The sequence below is a fragment of the Ranitomeya imitator genome, chromosome 5 (assembly GCF_032444005.1).
Source record: "Ranitomeya imitator isolate aRanImi1 chromosome 5, aRanImi1.pri, whole genome shotgun sequence".
In the NCBI taxonomy this organism is placed as follows: domain Eukaryota; kingdom Metazoa; phylum Chordata; class Amphibia; order Anura; family Dendrobatidae; genus Ranitomeya; species Ranitomeya imitator.
Genome location: NC_091286.1, coordinates 572,517,686 through 572,536,949, shown reverse-complemented (window position 1 = coordinate 572,536,949; position 19,264 = coordinate 572,517,686). Strand labels below are relative to the sequence as shown.

The following is a 19,264-nucleotide window of genomic DNA, read 5'->3' as shown; positions in this document are numbered from 1 at the left end:
CGTGTGCTATGTCTGCTACAATATTATTAAATATTGTGCACAGTTAGTCAAAGTAGTTAGACAGTGCAGAAGACAAGTAAGCTACACAAGATCAAGCAAACATGCTTCTGGTTGAATTGTGCAGCACAATGTATTTTCCATATCTCTTTGCTTCACCAATGTTCTAGTGGCTGCTTTCTTTTAAATCTACTGCAGTGAGACAAGAGGGAGGTTCCAGATGTTGCAGAGGGGCCAGCTGAGAGATTTAGTTTCATTGGCAATGAATTTTAGGATATGTGCACACGTTGCGGATTCCATTGTGGATTTTTCCACGTGGATTCTGCAGAATCGCCAGGTAAAACACCCTGTGTCTTACCTGCGGATTCACAGCTGGTTTACTGTGGATTTTGTGCATTTTTAATGCAGATTTCGCCTGCGTTTTTACACCTGCGGATTACAACTATGGAACAGGTGTAAAACACTGCAGATTCCACACAAAGAATTGACATGCTGCAGAAAATAAACCACAGGGTTTCCGCTTGGAATTTTCAGCAGCATGTGCACTACGGATTTGGTTTTCCACACATTTACATGGTACTGTACAACACATGGAAAACTGCTGCGGATATGCAGCCAAATCCACATCGTATGCACATACCCTTAACCCCTTTACCCCCAAGGGTGGTTTGCACGTCAATGACCAGGCCACTTTTTACAATTTTGACCACTGTCCCTTTATGAGGTTATAACTCTGGAACGCTTCAACGGATCCTGGTGATTCTGACACTGTTTTCTCATGACATATTGTACTTCATGATAGTGGTAAAATTTCTTTGATAGTACCTGCGTTTATTTGTGAAAAAAATGGAAATTTGGCAAAAATTTTGAAAATTTCGCAATTTTCAAACTTTGAATTTTTATGCAATTAAATCACAGAGATATGTCACACAAAATACTTGATAAGTAACATTTCCCACATGTCTACTTTACATCAGCATAATTTTGGAACCAAAATTTTTTTTGTTAGGGAGTTATAAGGGTTAAAAGTTGACCAGCAATTTCTCATTTTTACAACACCATTTTTTTTTTTAGGGACCACATCACATTTGAAGTCATTTTGAGGGGTCTATATGATAGAAAGTACCCAAGTGTGACACCATTCTAAAAACTGCACCCCTCAAGGTGCTCAAAACCACATTCAAGAAGTTTATTAACCCTTCAGGTGTTTCATAGGAATTTTTGGAATGTTTAAATAAAAATGAACATTTAACTTTTTTTCACAAAAAATTTACTTCAGCTTCAATTTGTTTTATTTTACCAAGGGTAACAGGAGAAAATGGACCCTAAAAGTTGTTGTACAATTTGTCCTGAGTACACCGATACCGCATATATGGGGGTAAACCACTGTTTGGGCGCATGAGAGAGCTTGGAAGCGAAGGAGGGCAATTTGACTTTTCAATGCAAAATTGACAGGAATTGAGATGGGACGCCATGTTGCGTTTGGAGAGCCACTGATGTGCCTAAACATTGAAACCCCCAACAAGTGACACCATTTTGGAAAGTAGACCCCCTAAGGAACTTATCTAGATGTGTGGTGAGCACTTTGACCCACCAAGTGCTTCACAGAAGTTTATAATGCAGAACCGTAAAAATAAAAAATCATATTTTTTCACAAAAATTATCTTTTCGCCCCCAATTTTTTATTTTCTGAAGGGTAAGAGAAGAAATTGGACCCCATAAGTTGTTGTCCAATTTGTCCTGAGTACGCTGATACCCCATATGTGGCGGTAAACCACTGTTTGGGCGCATGGGAGAGCTCGGAAGGGAAGGAGCGCCATTTGACTTTTCAATGCAAAATTGACAGGAATTGAGATGGGACGCCATGTTGCGTTTGGAGAGCCACTGATGTGCCTAAACATTGAAACCCCCCACAAGTGACACCATTTTGGAAAGTAGACCCCCTAAGGAACTTATCTAGAGGTGTGGTGAGCACTTTGACCCACCAAGTGCTTCACAGAAGTTTATAATGCAGAGCCATAAAAATAAAACAACATTTTTTTCCCACAAAAATTATTTTTTAGCTTCCAGTTTTGTATTTTCCCTAGGGTAACAGGAGAAATTGGACCCCAAAAGTTGTTGTCCAATTTGTCCTGAGTACGCTGATACCCCATATGTGTGGGGGGGGGACCACCGTTTGGGCGCATGGGAGGGCTCGGAAGGGAAGGAGCGCCATTTGGAATGCAGACTTAGATGGAATGGCCTGCAGGCATCACATTGCGTTTGCAGAGCCCCTAATGTACCTAAACAGTAGAAACCCCCCACAAGTGACACCATTTTGGAAAGTAGACCCCCTAAGGAACTCATCTAGATGTGTTGTGAGAGCTTTGAACCCCCAAGTATTTCACTACAGTTTATAACGCAGAGCCGTGCAAATAAAAAATATTTGTTTTTCCACAAAAATTATATTTTAGCCCCCAGTTTTGTATTTTTCCAAGGGTAGCAGGAGAAATTGGAACCTAAATGTTGTTGTCCAATTTGTCCTGAGTACGCTGATACCCGATATGTGGGGGGAATCACCGTTTGGGCGCATGGGAGGGCTCGGAAGGGAAGGAGCATCATTTGGAATGCTGACTTAGATGGATTGGTCTGCAGGCGTCACATTGCGTTTGCAGAGCCCCTAATGTACCTAAACAGTAGAAACGCCCCACAATTGACCCCATATTGGAAACTAGACCCCTCAATGAACTTATCTAGATGTGTTGTGAGAACTTTGAACCCCCAAGTGTTTCACTACAGTTTATAACGCAGAGCCGTGAAAATAAAAAATCTTTTAGTTTTCCCACAAAAATGATTTTTTAGCCCCCAGTTTTGTATTTTACCAAAGGTAACAGGAGAAATTGGACCCCAAAAGTTGTTGTCCTATTTGTCCTGAGTACGCTGATACCCCATATGTTGGGGTAAACCCCTGTTTGGGCACACGGGAGAGCTCGGAAGGGAAGGAGCACTGTTCTACTTTTTCAACGCAGAATTGGCTGGAATTGAGATCGGACGCCATGTCGTGTTTGGAGAGCCCCTGATGTGCCTAATCAGTGGAAACCCGCCAATTATAACTGAAACCCTAATCCAAACACACCCCTAACCCTAATTCCAATGGTAACCCTAACCACACCTCTAACCCTGACACACCCCTAACCCTAATCCCAACCCTATTCCCAACTGTAAATGTAATCTAAACCCTAACCCTAACTTTAGCCCCAACCCTAACTGTAGCCCCAACCCTAGTCCTAACCCTAACCCTAGCCCTAACCCTAGCCCTAACCCTAGCCCTAACCCTAACCCTAGCCCTCACCCTAGCCCTAATCCTAACCCTAGCCCTAACCCTAGCCCTAATGGGAAAATGGAAATAAATACATTTTTTTTTATTTTTCCTTATCTAAGGGGGTGATGAAGGGGGGTTTGATTTACTTTTATAGCGGGTTTTTTAGCGGGTTTTTATGATTGGCAGCCGTCACACACTGAAAGACGCTTTTTATTGCAAAAAATATTTTTTGCGTTACCACATTTTGAGAGCTATAATTTTTCCATATTTTGGTCCACAGAGTCATGTGAGGTCTTGTTTTTTGCGGGACGAGTTGACGTTTTTATTGGTAATATTTTCGGGCACGTGACATTTTTTGATCGCTTTTTATTCCGATTTTTGTGAGGAAGAATGACCAAAAACCAGCTATTCATGAATTTCTTTTGGGGGAGGCGTTTATACTGTTCCGCGTTTTGTAAAATTGATAAAGCAGTTTTATTCTTTGGTTCAGTATGATTACAGTGACACCTCATTTATATCATTTTTTAATGTTTTGGCGCTTTTATACGATAAAAACTATTTTACAGAAAAAATAATTATTTTTGCATCGCTTTTTTCTCAGGACTATAACTTTTTTTATTTTTTGCTGATGATGCTGTATGGCAGTTCTTTTTTTGCGGGACAAGATGACGTTTTCAGCGGTACCATGGTTATTTATATCTGTCTTTTTGATCGCGTGTTATTCCACTTTTTGTTCGGCGGTATGATAATAAAGCGTTGTTTTTTGCCTCGTTTTTTTTTTTTTTTCTTACGGTGTTTACTGAAGGGGTTAACTAGTGGGCCAGTTTTATAGGTCGGGTCGTTACAGACGCGGCGATACTAAATATGTGCACTTTTATTGTTTTTTTTTATTTAGATGAAGAAATGTATTTATGGGAATAATATATATATTTTTTTTCAATATTTAGGAATATATATATATATTTTTTTTTTACACATTTGGAAATTTTTTTTTTACTTTTTTACTTTGTCCCAGGGGGGGACATCACAGTTCAGTGATCTGACAGTTTGCACAACACTCTGTCAGATCACTGATCTGACTTACAGCACTGCAGGCTTCACAGTGCCTGCTCTGAGCAGGCTCTGTGAAGCGACCTCCCTCCCTGCAGGACCCGGATCCGCGGCCATCTTGGATCCAGGCCTGGAGCAAGCAGGGAGGGAGGTAAGACCCTCGCAGCAACGCGATCACATCGCGTTGCTGCGGGGGGCTCAGGGAAGCCCGCAGGGAGCCCCCTCCCTGCGCGATGCTTCCCTGTACCGCCGGCACATCGCGATCATGTTTGATCGCGGTGTGCCGGGGGTTAAAGTGCCGGGGCGGTCCGTGACCGCTCCTGGCACATGGTGCCGGATGTCAGCTGCGATAAGCAGCTGACACCCGGCCGCGATCGGCGGCGCTCCCCCCGTGAGCGCTGCCGATTGCTATGACGTACTATCCCGTCCAGGGTCAGATAGGCCCAGGGCACCTCGAGGGGATAGTACGTCTAAGGTCACAGAGGGGTTAATGTCAGGGTAGCTTAAGTGGGTCGCTGGACCCTTAAACACTTCCATCATGACTGTAACAATTGTCAGTAGTGGGAGGTGGCATTTATGGAGATGGGATAAGACTAGTGATGAGTGAGTGTGCTTACTTGGGTTTTCCGAGCATGCTCAGGTGGTCTCACAAGTATTTTGGGCATGCTCGTAGATTATGTTTGTGTCGCCGCAGCTGCATGATTTGTGGCTGCTACGCAAGGATTGCCTGTTTGCTAGGGAATCCCCACATGTATTCAGCCTGTCTAGCAGCAGCAAATCATGCAGCTGAGGGGACACAAACATAATCTACGAGCACTCTCAAAATAATCGGAGAACACCCGAGCATGCTCGGAAAACTCAAGCATCGAGCACACTCTCTCACCACTAGATAATACCCACCGGGGCACTCCTGTAGAGGTGGTGTCTAGGTGCAGGTTTTGGAGCACCCATGCAATTTTAAGCAGCCTGGCACACGTGTGAAGATGCAAATGTAATACTTTACTAAAGGGGGAAAGACGGTACAGTCTGTCGCTTAAAGGCCAAGTGGTGGTATTTAACAGTATAGGTTACACTGCATATTGTGCGTTTGAAAGCAGGTATCCTCACCTTATGAAATAAGCAAGCTTAGGCTTCTCAGTGCAGCTGGAGCACAGTTTTTTAATTTGCTACTGGAGGAAATATTATAAACAGTCCAGGTAATGGTACACTGATGGAGGGACCTTTATAAGTTGGTCCCCTGTGGCGAAACACTTGTGGTATGGGAGTAGTCATGGTTTTGGCCTACTATTCCCTATTGCAGGGGGGTAAATTGGTTAAAGTTTGTGACGCTTCATGGCAGATAACATGGAACTAGTCCTAGCTAGAAGCACACAGGAAAACCAGTATGCTTGAGAACACTTGCTGTGCCTTATCTTTCTTGACTGTTTGTGGCTTCACTGCTTTTTGGTGGCAACCATGTTGAGAATGATGTCCCCTCGGTGTGGACTGCAATGGATGCAGGGAACAGAGGAGCTTCCTTGCTGTTCTTTCCCTGACAAAAGAGGACTACGTTGGTTTGTACCAGCTCACAGGAAGAATGTGCATTTAGCTGGGAGCCTCCTCACAGCTGTTTCTATCGCAGCTTGTTGTGACGGAATTAATCACTTAACTTTCATATGCATACATTGACTAGTAGATGGCAGCAGAGTACAAATTAGAATGTACATTTATGAATCCTCAGTGTACGCACATACAATGTATTACAACTCCTAACTCACAGTATCCAAAGTAGTTTTGGCACACTGGAACAAATCTACTGCTAGACGACAACTGTTTTACTCAGCAGCAGTAGATCGGGTACTGGGATGCCACACTACCACCCTTTAACACATTCTGTACACGTTCTCCACATCAAACCCTCTCTACTTTCCTCTCCCATGTTCAACTTTTATGCTCGTCTCACATTTATGAAATGCTGAAAACTATTCAATATCACCATACAGAGCAAAAAAAATGGTTGCATAAATTGAGACACCTGCTCATTCTCTTTATTTTCCTTCACCAGTCGCTAGCAATATCTCCCCTAAGCCTGTCCTCCCTGTTTTAGCAAATGTAAATCCATTTTTGATGCACATAGAAACTCTGCTAATCTTTTTAACATTCAATGCATGTCTATTCTTGTCTCTTTCAACTGTGCTCTCTGGAACTCACAGTCAGTTTGTAATAAAATCCACTACATCCATGACATTTTCTCTTCCAATTCAATTTTAACCTGTCACTGAAACCTGAATTCAGCAAGTGGAGACCACAGCTGCTGCTTTCTCATATGGTGGGCTACATTTTCACATGCCCCAGACTTGAGAATAGATGAGACAGAGGTGTTGGTCTGCTCCTTTCATCACAATGTGCTATCTAGGATTAAACCCCCAAAACCTGCATTTATTTTCTCCTTTTCTTAGGTCCACATGGTTAGACTCTTAAAACCCTTCTCTATACGAGGGGCAGTTATGTATCAGCCTCAAGGCAAAATCAACCAGTTCATGATCACTTTGAAGCATGGCTTCCACACTTTTTGTCCTGTGACATTCCCACTTTCCTCATGGGAAAATATTTAAATCTACTACTTATCTTCTTTCTCTAATCTCCCATCTTGGAATTTCACAGTTTGCTAACTCTTCTACACGTGAAGACAGTAGTACACTGATCCTTGTTTTCATTCAGAAATCTATGTGCCATCTAAAACTCATTCTCTTCTTCCCTGCACACAGAGAGTGAGCCTGCACAGGTGGCACAATGCATTGACATCATTGCATTTCCTGTATGAAGGTGCTTATGTTTTGTACAGCAGGCTGCCTGGCGGAGAGTGGTTGGGTAGGAAGCCTATGCCTGATTCACTGCTCTAGCATAGGGATCAACTGTATTGTTGTTTTTTGACATTTAAAGGAAGCCAAATTAATTTTCTTATCAATTTAGTGCTGTAATCAAAACTATTTTCAAATATGCTTGCTTTAAAAATTCCCTACTATTCCCTAACTCCACTACCTAAATAATCTGTATACATTTTTTTAAGCTTCAAAAAAACACAGACACTTTAAATTTTTTTTACGGACAGGGCAAAAAAGTGCCTTATTTTTACTGACTGTCTTGGAATTTCTGGACGGTTTGCAACCCGTGGAAGAAATCAAATTAAAATAAATGTATATTATTTAATATAATTAGAAACCCAAGTGATCCCACTGTGGGAAGAAGTAGGTCACATGAACCATGTGTGGGTTTTTTTTTGTGCAGAAAATCTACTGTGTTTAACTGTTCAGGCAAAGTGCATGTGATTTTATGAAAACTCATGCTTGCCTTGCATTTAACGTTGCATTTGAACTGTGCATTTTTGGGGTTTTTGTTCCTATTCTGCTTCTACAGGAAGGTTAAATAAAACTTGTTCAGTTCCATTTTTAAATGCAGAATTAAAGTTTTTCTGTTCATAAAAAAAAGCTACATTAAAAAAGCGCTGCTTCAAGTCTGACCCAAAACGCAATAATAGAAAAAGTGCATTAAAAAGGAAGGAAAACGCTGTAATCAGAGAAAATTGTTTTTGCTTATTATGTGAACACGGCATTATACTGTACATACATAAATTGGACAGGAAAGGGGCATGGGTCGCACCACAAGAGGTTAACTGAATCTGTCACAGATAGCGTTAGAAAAGTATTTGAAATTATTTAATACTAGCTGAAGAGCCCGGCGTTGCCTGGGCATAGTAAATATCTGTGGTTAGTTATAGCACGTCACTTCTCTTATTTTCCCATCATGCCTCTCATTTTCCCAATCACATCTTTAATTTTCCCCCTCACATCTCTCATTTTCTCCCTCACACCTCTCATTCCCCCCTAACACTTGTCATTTCGACCTCACATCTGTCATTTTCCGATCACTACACTATTTCCCTCACTCCTCTCATTTTGCACTCACACCTTTTCATTTTCACCTCACACCTCTCATTTTCACCTCAATATATATATGTTTGTCATCTCCCTTATATATAGTATACACCTGTATGTCATCTCCTGTATATAGTATATACCTGTATGTCATCTCCCCTGTATATAGTATATATCTGATATATATAGTATATATCTGAAACTCAACCTCTCCAAAACTGAACTTCTTCTGCTCCCACCATCTACTAACCTCCCTAAATCTGACATTTCCCTCTCCGTGGGTGGCACCATAATAACACCCCGGCAGCAGGCGCGCTGTCTGGGTGTTATGTTTGACTCCGATCTCTCCTTCACCTCCCATATACAATCTCTTGCCCGCTCGTGCCGCTTACACCTAAAGAACATCTCTAGAATCCGCCCTTTTCTCACCATGGAGACAGCTAAAACCCTCACGGTCGCCCTGATCCACTCCCGCCTGGACTACTGTAACGCTCTATTAATTGGCCTCCCCCTCACTCGGCTTTCCCCTCTCCAGTCCATCCTTAATGCAGCAGCCAGGGTCGTCGATCTGGCTAATCGTTACTCGGACGCGTCCGCTCTTCGCCAGTCGTTACACTGGCTGCCCATTCATTACAGGATACAATTCAAAGTACTTGTTCTCACCCACAAAGCTCTCCACAGTGCGGCACCCCCTTACATCTCCTCCCTCATTTCTGTCTATCAGCCTAACAGACCACTGCGCTCTGCAAATGACTTTCGGCTAACCTCTGCACTAATCCGTACCTCCCACTCCCGACTCCAAGACTTCTCCCGTGCTGCGCCAATCCTCTGGAATGCTCTACCCCAAGATATTAGGACCATCCATAATTTGCATAGTTTTAGGCGCTCGCTCAAAACACATTTGTTCAGAGCGGCCTATCACGTTCACTAATCAAAGTTATGTTATGTTTGTGTGTGTGTAGCCCATTCACTATCCCCATCTATTCCCCAACCCCTGAAGATGGCTGGACCATGATTGTAAATACATCATTGTAAATACACACCTGTACTTTGTATCTCCCCCACCTCATTGTAGATTGTAAGCTCTCACGAGCAGGGTCGTCTTATTTTGCTTTAATTATTGTATTGTTAACGTTGTTACTTATGACTTTTGTGTTTGAAACTGTTAAACTGTAAAGCGCTGCGGAATATGTTGGCGCTATATAAATAAAGATTATTATTATTATTATTATTATATACCTGCTGTGTGTCATCTCCCCTGTATATAGTATATACCTGTATGTCATCTCCTCCTATATATAGTATATACCTGTATGTCATCTCCTCCTATATATAGTATATACGTGTATGTCATCTCCTCCTATATATAGTATATACCTGTATGTCATCTCCTTCTATATATAGTATATACCTGTATGTCATCTCCTCCTATATATAGTATATACCTGTAGGTAATCTGCTCCTGTATATAGTATATACCTGTGTGTCATCTCCTCCTGTATATAGTATATACCTGAATGTCATCTCCTCCTGTATATAGTATGTACCTGTATGTCATCTCCTCCTCTATAAAATATATACCTGTGTGTCATCAACTGATCGGTATATACTCTTTGGCGCCATTGCTCTCATTCTTTAAGTCCCCCTTGTTCACATCTGGCAGCTGTCAATTTGCCTCCAACACTTTTCCTTTCACTTTTCCCCATTATGTAGATAGGGGCAAAATAGTTTGGTGAATTGGAAAGCGCGGAGTTAAAATTTCACCTCACAACATAGCCTATGACGCTCTCAGGGTCCAGACGTGTAACTGTGCAAAATTTTGTGTCTGTAGCTGCGACGCCTCCAACACTTTTCCTTTCACTTTTTTCCCCATTATGTAGATAGGGGCAAAATTGTTTGGTGAATTGTAACACGCGGGGTTAAAATTTCACCTCACAACATAGCCTATGACGCTCTCAGGGTCCAGACGTGTGACTGTGCAAAATTTTGTGGCTGTAGCTGCGACGCTTCCAACACTTTTCCTTTCACTTTTCCCCATTATGTAGATAGGGGCAAAATTGTTTGGTGAATTGGAATGCGCGGGGTTAAAATTTCGCCTCACAACATAGCCTATGACGCTCTCGGGGTCCAGACGTGTGACTGTGCAAAATTTTGTGGCTGTAGCTGCGACGGTGCAGATGCCAATCCCGGACATACACACATACACACACACACATTCAGCTTTATATAGTAGATCTGTAAATGTCACATGTAAAAAACTTCCAATACTGTTTTGTATCCTGTAGGTAAGTGGAGTCACGAAAGTAGCAGCTCGTTCCCGGGAGCAAAGAGTTCTTATCATGGTGATTGTGATGGTTATTTGCTTTCTTCTCTGCTGGCTTCCCTATGGAATAATGGCTTTGATTGCCACATTTGGAAGACCTGGACTCATCACCCCTTCTGCTAGTATTATCCCTTCTGTTCTTGCAAAGAGCAGCACCGTATACAACCCCATCATCTATATCTTCCTCAATAAGCAGGTAAGTAATGCAACTGGACAGAAGTTAACGTTCTTCAGGATATTTATTTTATCTGTTTTTTTATGTTTACATTTATTGACAACTTCCACTATTACAGCATGTAATGCCGTACTAAGAATTTCAGTTTTCTGAGATAATTTAATCAAAAAGGGAAAGATATTGTCCACTAAACATGGACAGCTTGCAGAATTTTGTGAATAGGCTGATGTATCACCAATAAAGTACCTGTCTATGGGTATCCACTCAAATTATTAAATTATGGTCAGCACTACATATTAACACTAGGACTACTGGTATAGTCATTTTGACTACTTGCACTTCAGTAGTTCTATTCGGGGTCACGAGTCCAGTAGTCCTAGTGTTAAAGATACACAAGTGCACATTGAAGGCACGGCAGGTTAAAGATAGACAAGTGGACAAGGGCACATTGAAACAACCGTATTTTCGGTCATGTAATTAAACATTGGATCGCATTTGGACCAATGGTATTCAATGTGGTCGTGCACACTGCACGTGTCTGATTTTTTTCCCCAGGAAGAAGTCTGTTCGAGGAAAAAATAGTATGCACAATTAAATAAATTGGATATCCAATGTACCGTAACTTAATAGGTCCGTCAAAAAATAAAACTGCACTTGGATGACAACTAGGTGTAAAACTGAAACAATGGAGTAAGCCATAAACCACTGAGAGGTACAAACTGCATACATTTTGTTGATACAAAAAATGACACAATATAGAAATAAAACACATGACACAGTATAATGAAAGCATATCAAGGAGACTTGGTGGTAAGTAAGGAGGGTAGACAGACAGAAATCAAATAATAGGACCCAGGGAACCAGCACTAAATACAACAGTGCCCCATAAAGGGTAATGGGCTAACAAGCTCCAAATGTAAAGTGCATACAGTGCATAAAATAATCGAGCCTATTCTCAAGCCATCAAGTCTGCTTACCCATCATCGGTCAAAACTGCTGTGACCCTCCTCACAGCCCATGATGCGCGTTTTGTGGACCTACTTTATTGAAGGGGATGATGGAATGTCCAGCCTCACAAGTTTAAATACAGTGGGGCAAAAAAGTATTTAGTCAGTCAGCAATAGTGCAAGTTCCACCACTTAAAAAGATGAGAGGCGTCTGTAATTTACATCATAGGTAGACCTCAACTATGGGAGACAAACTGAGAAAAAAAAATCCAGAAAATCACATTGTCTGTTTTTTTATCATTTTATTTGCATATTATGGTGGAAAATAAGTATTTGGTCAGAAACAAAATTTCATCTCAATACTTTGTAATATATCCTTTGTTGGCAATGACAGAGGTCAAACGTTTTCTGTAAGTCTTCACAAGGTTGCCACACACTGTTGTTGGTATGTTGGCCCATTCCTCCATGCAGATCTCCTCTAGAGCAGTGATGTTTTGGGCTTTTCGCTTGGCAACACGGACTTTCAACTCCCTCCAAAGGTTTTCTATAGGGTTGAGATCTGGAGACTGGCTAGGCCACTCCAGGACCTTGAAATGCTTCTTACGAAGCCACTCCTTCGTTGCCCTGGCTGTGTGCTTTGGATCATTGTCATGTTGAAAGACCCAGCCACGTTTCATCTTCAATGCCCTTGCTGATGGAAGGAGGTTTGCACTCAAAATCTCACGATACATGGCCCCATTCATTCTTTCATGTACCCGGATCAGTCGTCCTGGCCCCTTTGCAGAGAAACAGCCCCAAAGCATGATGTTTCCACCACCATGCTTTATAGTAGGTATGGTGTTTGATGGATGCAACTCAGTATTCTTTTTCCTCCAAACACGACAAGTTATGTTTCTACCAAACAGTTCCAGTTTGGTTTCATCAGACCATAGGACATTCTCCCAAAACTCCTCTGGATCATCCAAATGCTCTCTAGCAAACTTCAGACGGGCCCGGACATGTACTGGCTTAAGCAGTGGGACACGTCTGGCACTGCAGGATCTGAGTCCATGGTGGCGTAGTGTGTTACTTATGGTAGGCCTTGTTACATTGGTCTCAGCTCTCTGCAGTTCATTCACTAGGTCCCCCCGCGTGGTTGTGGGATTTTTGCTCACCATTCTTGTGATCATTCTGACCCCACGGGGTGGGATTTTGCGTGGAGCCCCAGATCGAGGGAGATTATCAGTGGTCTTGTATGTCTTCCATTTTCTAATTATTGCTCCCACTGTTGATTTCTTCACTCCAAGCTGGTTGGCTATTGCAGATTCAGTCTTCCCAGCCTGGTGCAGGGCTACAATTTTGTTTCTGGTGTCCTTTGACAGCTCTTTGGTCTTCACCATAGTGGAGTTTGGAGTCAGACTGTTTGAGGGTGTGCACAGGTGTCTTTTTATACTGATAACAAGTTTAAACAGGTGCCATTACTACAGGTAATGAGTGGAGGAAAGAGGAGACTCTTAAAGAAGAAGTTACAGGTCTGTGAGAGCCAGAAATCTTGATTGTTTGTTTCTGACCAAATACTTATTTTCCACCATAATATGCAAATAAAATGATAAAAAAACAGACAATGTGATTTTCTGGATTTTTTTTTCTCAGTTTGTCTCCCATAGTTGAGGTCTACCTATGATGTAAATTACAGACGCCTCTCGTCTTTTTAAGTGGTGGAACTTGCACTATTGCTGACTGACTAAATACTTTTTTGCCCCACTGTATGTGCCACTAATGTAGCACCCCAGAGTGTAGTCCAATTTTCACAGACTAACAGAATGGAGAAGATGGAGAATTTTTTTCTTTCATGTTTTCCATATCCGATAAAATCTGATCACACCCTGATCAAACTCTGATAAGAGTATGATCATAGTCTTATTAGCATAATCAGCCAGATTCTCTCGGATAAGAGAAAATATGGTTGGCTGACCCTAGCCGAAGGGGTAGGAATTCCCAACTTGTAATGTTCTGAAGTAAAGTACCGCACTTATGATGCTTGTCTGAATGCTTTCATTAAGAAATCATTGATCAGTCCAGCAATACGTAGCTTGCATTTTCCTGAATCCGATGTGTTTTTACAGGTGTCCAGTGACAGAATGCTTGAAGACACTACCAACATTTCAGTTTTCCCACACCTCGATCATGGTGGTAATCTGTCTACAAGAGATGATGAAAATAAACCAATATATCCATCACTTGAGTATGGGTGCTAGAGGAGCTGGTTTCTTTTCTTCATCGCCTGACAGCAGCCATGCTAAAAAAACCGAACAATTTCATATTAAAAAATATTCAGGGCCAGAAAAATGCATTTGTCTTTTCTAGTTATTTTATGAGTGTTCCTACAAAGACTAATACAGAGAGAATTGCTTCATACATAACCATATGTTAGTCACAGACAGGTCCTCCTCTGCCTCCCTAATGTGAGTGTGATTATAGTGGATCATTGCCTCTCTACAGCTCAGTCTCGCACTCACCCCTCACTCTTCACTACAGATTGAGACATACTGCTAACCAGAACATACACTCAAGACGAGCAGCACTGCCACCACTTACCGAAATGGCCATAAGTCCCAATGTCACACATACAACATAACCACAGCACGCAGGCCATGTGCAGGTCACTTGTATGTGTTAGGCCTATTCTCCTACCTCCTTTACCTCTTTGGATTCTGTATGAATAACCCTGGTTCTTGATCAATATTCAGGACTGTTTGTATCCCTTGTATAGTGCTGGTAGCATATATCTAAGATGCCCTCCAGTATATGTTTCCTCTATAGTGTATATATATAATTGTTTTGAATGGCTAATTAGGTCATGTTTTGATATTTGACCAATGTATTTTTGCACCATTGTTTTCCATCTTCATTTGCAGATTGTGTAGTCATTTACTACCAAGTTCCTTGGGGACATTTGTATTTTAGATTTTGTATACTGTTTTTTTTATCTTGCTCTGTATTTTTATATAAGGTTCTAATTGATATTTCTGATATTTGTGGCATTATTTATAACAGGTATTGGAGGTTTAACACTAGCTTTATCATAAGCAGTTCAAAAATTATGTTTTGGTCATTTCCAGTTTAGGTTTTTAATTGTTTTTAATGATATGTTTAATCTGTCTTCTTTGTCTATAGAAAAAGTGCTTAACCCCTTTCTGACATCTGGAGTAATAATACACCGATGTCAGACACCCTTCCTTTGATGTGGGCTCCACAACTAAACAACTATCTCTGAGTTGCTATTGTGCCGGCACGGGCGGTGCCATCTTGGTGGAATTTTTTTCTACTTCTCCAGTAAGATGGCGCCTCCGGAGCATGTGCAGTAGAAGCTTTTGGATCACAGCAGCAGACACCGAGAGCAGCTACTGCGCAGGCGCGGCGGCGCCATTTTCAAATTGATTTTTTTTTGCCCTAGCTGAATAACATCAAGAGCATGTATTATTGGGAAATAAAATGTGATTATGCTGCAGAGCAGGAGCCACGATCGGCACCTGCCTGCAGAAGGTTTTTTTTTACATATATACGGATATTCATTATGCAAACTAGGGGGCAGGTCAGTGAGGGATCAGTGACCTGTGAGCAGGCTGCATTATGAGTATAATCAGAGCACCACATTCACCAACTCCAAGAATCTCATTAAACACAAAACTGACAATAAAGATTGAAGAACAGCCATAAGATGGATTTCATCAACTAAGGTATCACTGTAATCAGTATAACGACGCCAACCTGACACTGTCTGTAGGTTACTGTGCACAATTCTGTGACAGGTTCCCTTTAACTACTCACCAAATGAAATATTGTAAAGAATGACTTTCCTCCACAGTAAAATGAGTGATGGTAATAATGATCTATGATTTCACCATAACAAAAATTCTCTGGGGAGGCCAAAGCTAAAATTGACATAGTAAATATCCACGGAGTGTGGGAAATGATAACAATCCTGCTTGAAGCTGGTGAAGGTGTAAGAGTTAGAGGGTCGACAGTCCTAAAAATCATAGGTCATCTCAGGTTAAGTATATTAAGATTTTAATAAGTCAACGCCGTGGCGGACATAGAAGGAAGAAGGACCCTGTGCAAAAACAGTATAGGTTCCCTTTGCAGTCAAATTGCTCCTCATAATGTATCATTCCCTCTGCTTTGGAGGTGGAAATGGCTCCCCTTTATCCCTGGGGCCCTTTGCTACTACACAGGTTACACCAATGGCATGTCTGCCCCTCAGTAAATGTGCAAAAGAGTTGTATAAAATTCTTGACTGCTCGCGATCTACCGTGTTATAAATCTTTAGATATTAATTTTTGTGCACAGTTTAAAATAACCTAATAGCCCCTTGCCAAAAAAGTTTTCTGATGATTTATACCAAAGCTGGTACCTGCTATACAGGGATTGTAACTTTACGTGTGCAGCAGTGTAACATAATTTACAGTTGATTGGAGAACCGAAGTTTCAAATATCTTTTAATTAAAGCTCATTATTTTGATGAAGACGTATTGCGCAGGTCCATGTTGATGGTAATTATCTTTCATTCTCTTAATTAGTTTTAATGAACTGTTAGGATGGTCAGAAGGTAATTGATGTACTGTACGCCAGGCATCACTGACTTGCGTGACTTGGGACTTACCTTGAAGGGTTTTCTATTTTCCTTCCTATTGGGAATGATTAGTTTTTTCATTAAATCTGTTACTGTTTAACGATATTCCCACTTGCATTTTTTTAAATGCACGCTATTAAATCAGCTCCTCAGTAGGGTTGAGCGACCTTGACTTTTTTAGGGTCGAGCCGGGTTTTGCGAAACCCGACTATCTCAAAAGTCGAGTCGAGTGAAATCGGCCGATTATGGCGAAAAGTCGAGGATCGACCGAAACACGAAACCCAATGCAAAGCCAATGGGAATTCTCTCTCTCTCTCTCTCTCTCTCGTCCGTCCGTCCGTCCGTCCCTGAACTGTCATCCACGCCCCTAAGACCTATGTCATCACTCTGCCCACACCCCTTCATTGGCTGAAAAAAATGGCGCCAAGCGCGTCATACGAAACGCGACTTTGGCGCGAAAGCCGCGTACCGCATGGCCGACCCCACACAGGGGTCGGGTCGGGTTTCATGAAACCCGACTTTGCCAAAAGTCGGCGACTTTTGAAAATGAACGATCCGTTTCGCTCAACCCTACTCCTCAGCCATTCTAAGAGTATTAATTATAAAGTCTCCAAAATTTCAGTATGCGGCCAAATATTTATTTCTCCTTTTTTTTTCATGGGTCCCTAAACATTTTTTTCTAAACCGCATATATTCAAGGAATACTCATCAGAATATTGTTTATGAGTTAAAGAGAAACACAGCTCATGTATTTTAGTAAAAAATGGCATTTGCTGCATTTTGACTATCCTCCTGAAAATGAATGAATAACTTGGTGTTACCATATTCCTTGTCAAAGAGGTGTTTCTCCAGCTTCTTCTATCAAACAGGCCATTGAAAATGGACAGCACACTGATAGCCCCCAAATTCTGTCTAATTTTTTTTTTAACAGACCCATAGATTTGTATTGCGATTTTGAACTGAGATTCAGACCAATATTGGACAAGTCTCCAAGATTTTATTTGCACCATAAGTCCTAGCCATGAAAACCATTCATAGAACTCGTACATGTGAAATGGATGCCTGAATGAGCTTGTTCTGAAAAGTGAGGAGTCTTGGGAAAACTACATTTGGGCCACATTCCCACGATCAATATTTGTTGAATTTTTAATATTGTCGAATTTCTGCACCTATTATGAAAATTATGTTACTTGCATTTTTTTCATTGAGTTTTAGAAACTTACAACTGGAACAAAAAAGGTAACCTACGGATCGCAGCTGGGAAACAAGACAGTCCGTAACAGACCTTTTTTCATGGGTGACTGCACTGCCTTGTCACACTGAGGGGTGCCAGGCCTTTTGACTCCACTTGGCTCCGTCTTGCTTTACACAGGCTGAAGCTTTACAGAGCCTGCTGCTCTGCGAGTTTGCAAACCAAGATTGGCACACGCAACCCTTTGCTGCAGGGGTTTTTACAAGGAATCTGAGGCCATGGACCACTTGTAAGACCTGGTCGGTAGGAAACAGATCACCCCTGTAGTCCGCTCCAAAAATAAAGGCCCATGGTGGGTTTTCTTAAATCTGCCTTGGGCAAATAGCTTGTCCAAGACCAAATTTACTTTTATTTTGCACTAGCTGAAGAGCCCGGCATTGCCCAGGCATAAAAACTAACTGTGGTTAGTTATAGCACCTCACTTCTCACATTTTCCCATCACGCCTCTCATTTTACCCCTCACATCTCCCATTTTCCCCCTCACATCTCCCATTTTCCCCCTCACACCTCTCATTTTCCCCCCTAACATCTCTCATTTTCCCCTCACTACTTTAATTTTCCCCTCACACCTCTCATTTTCCCCTCACTCCTCTCATTTTCCCCCTAACACCTGGCATTTTGACCCCACACCTGTCATTTTCCGATCACTCCTCCTCCTCACTCATTCTTCTCTATACGCAGCCTCATACTGCAGCAGCACCTCACTTCTCTCATTTTCCCCCTGACATATCTCATTTTCACCTCACATCTTTATCCATGAGGCTTCTCCCTTTCCCTTGACATCATACCTCACAGGAGCAACTCCATTCTAGACACGACGGAGCTAGATGTGGCCTGTGCCTGCTATGTGGAGTGGGCGTGGCTTGATATATACATACACACATACACTCAACTTTATATATATAGATTGCAATCACAGCTATATCTGTGACTGCAATGCACTCCAGCGATCTCAATACACTTCTATGCGCATTCTGGGGGACACATATTGACCCTCACAGTGCGTTCTTTCACATGCATTTTTATCTTGTTTTTAACACTTTGTTTTTCCTCTCTGTTTGGTGTGTCATGCCTTAAATAAAGCTGCTTTGCTTATGAAACCTCCTTGGATTTGACATTCTCAGGTGCGGATTACATGCATTTAGTATGCATTTCCGCTGCAGAAATGCACTAAAAACACTTCTCTCTTTTTACGTGTGAATTTTCCACATTTGATTCAAGTCTATGGGGAAATTCGGCACAGAAAACCCAGTGCACCCGTATTTAGTGAGAAATTGAAATTCTTACATTCACGCAGCATAACAAAGAATCACAGTGGACAAGAAATTTCTATAAATTGATGATCTACTAAGTACTAAGAGAACTAAGTAATGTAATAGATAAACCATTATTTCTTATTTTTAGTGACTCTATAGCGACAGGGTCTGTTCCGCAGGACTGGCGCATAGCAAATGTGGTGCCAATATTCAAAAAGGGCTCTAAAAGTGAACCTGGAAATTATAGGCCAGTAAGTCTAACCTCTATTGTTGGTAAAATATTTGAAGGGTTTCTGAGGGATGTTATTCTGGATTATCTCAATGAGAATAACTGTTTAACTCCATATCAGCATGGGTTTATGAGAAATCGCTCCTGTCAAACCAATCTAATCAGTTTTTATGAAGAGGTAAGCTATAGGCTGGACCACGGTGAGTCA

General features: G+C 41.6%; 1 protein-coding gene across 2 annotated transcripts in view; it reads left to right on the top strand.

The window, feature by feature from the left end:
- Positions 1 to 19,264, top strand: part of LOC138638473 (vertebrate ancient opsin-like) — a 288,294-nt gene that overhangs the window by 134,243 nt on the left and 134,787 nt on the right. Inside the window, exon 3 of one of the 2 annotated variants that reach the window (XM_069727804.1) lies at positions 10,548 to 10,781. In XM_069727804.1, coding sequence (XP_069583905.1) covers positions 10,548 to 10,781 — 234 coding nt within the window. The remainder of the gene's footprint in view (positions 1 to 10,547; positions 10,782 to 19,264) is intronic. The other variant, XM_069727805.1, reaches the window with a different exon arrangement.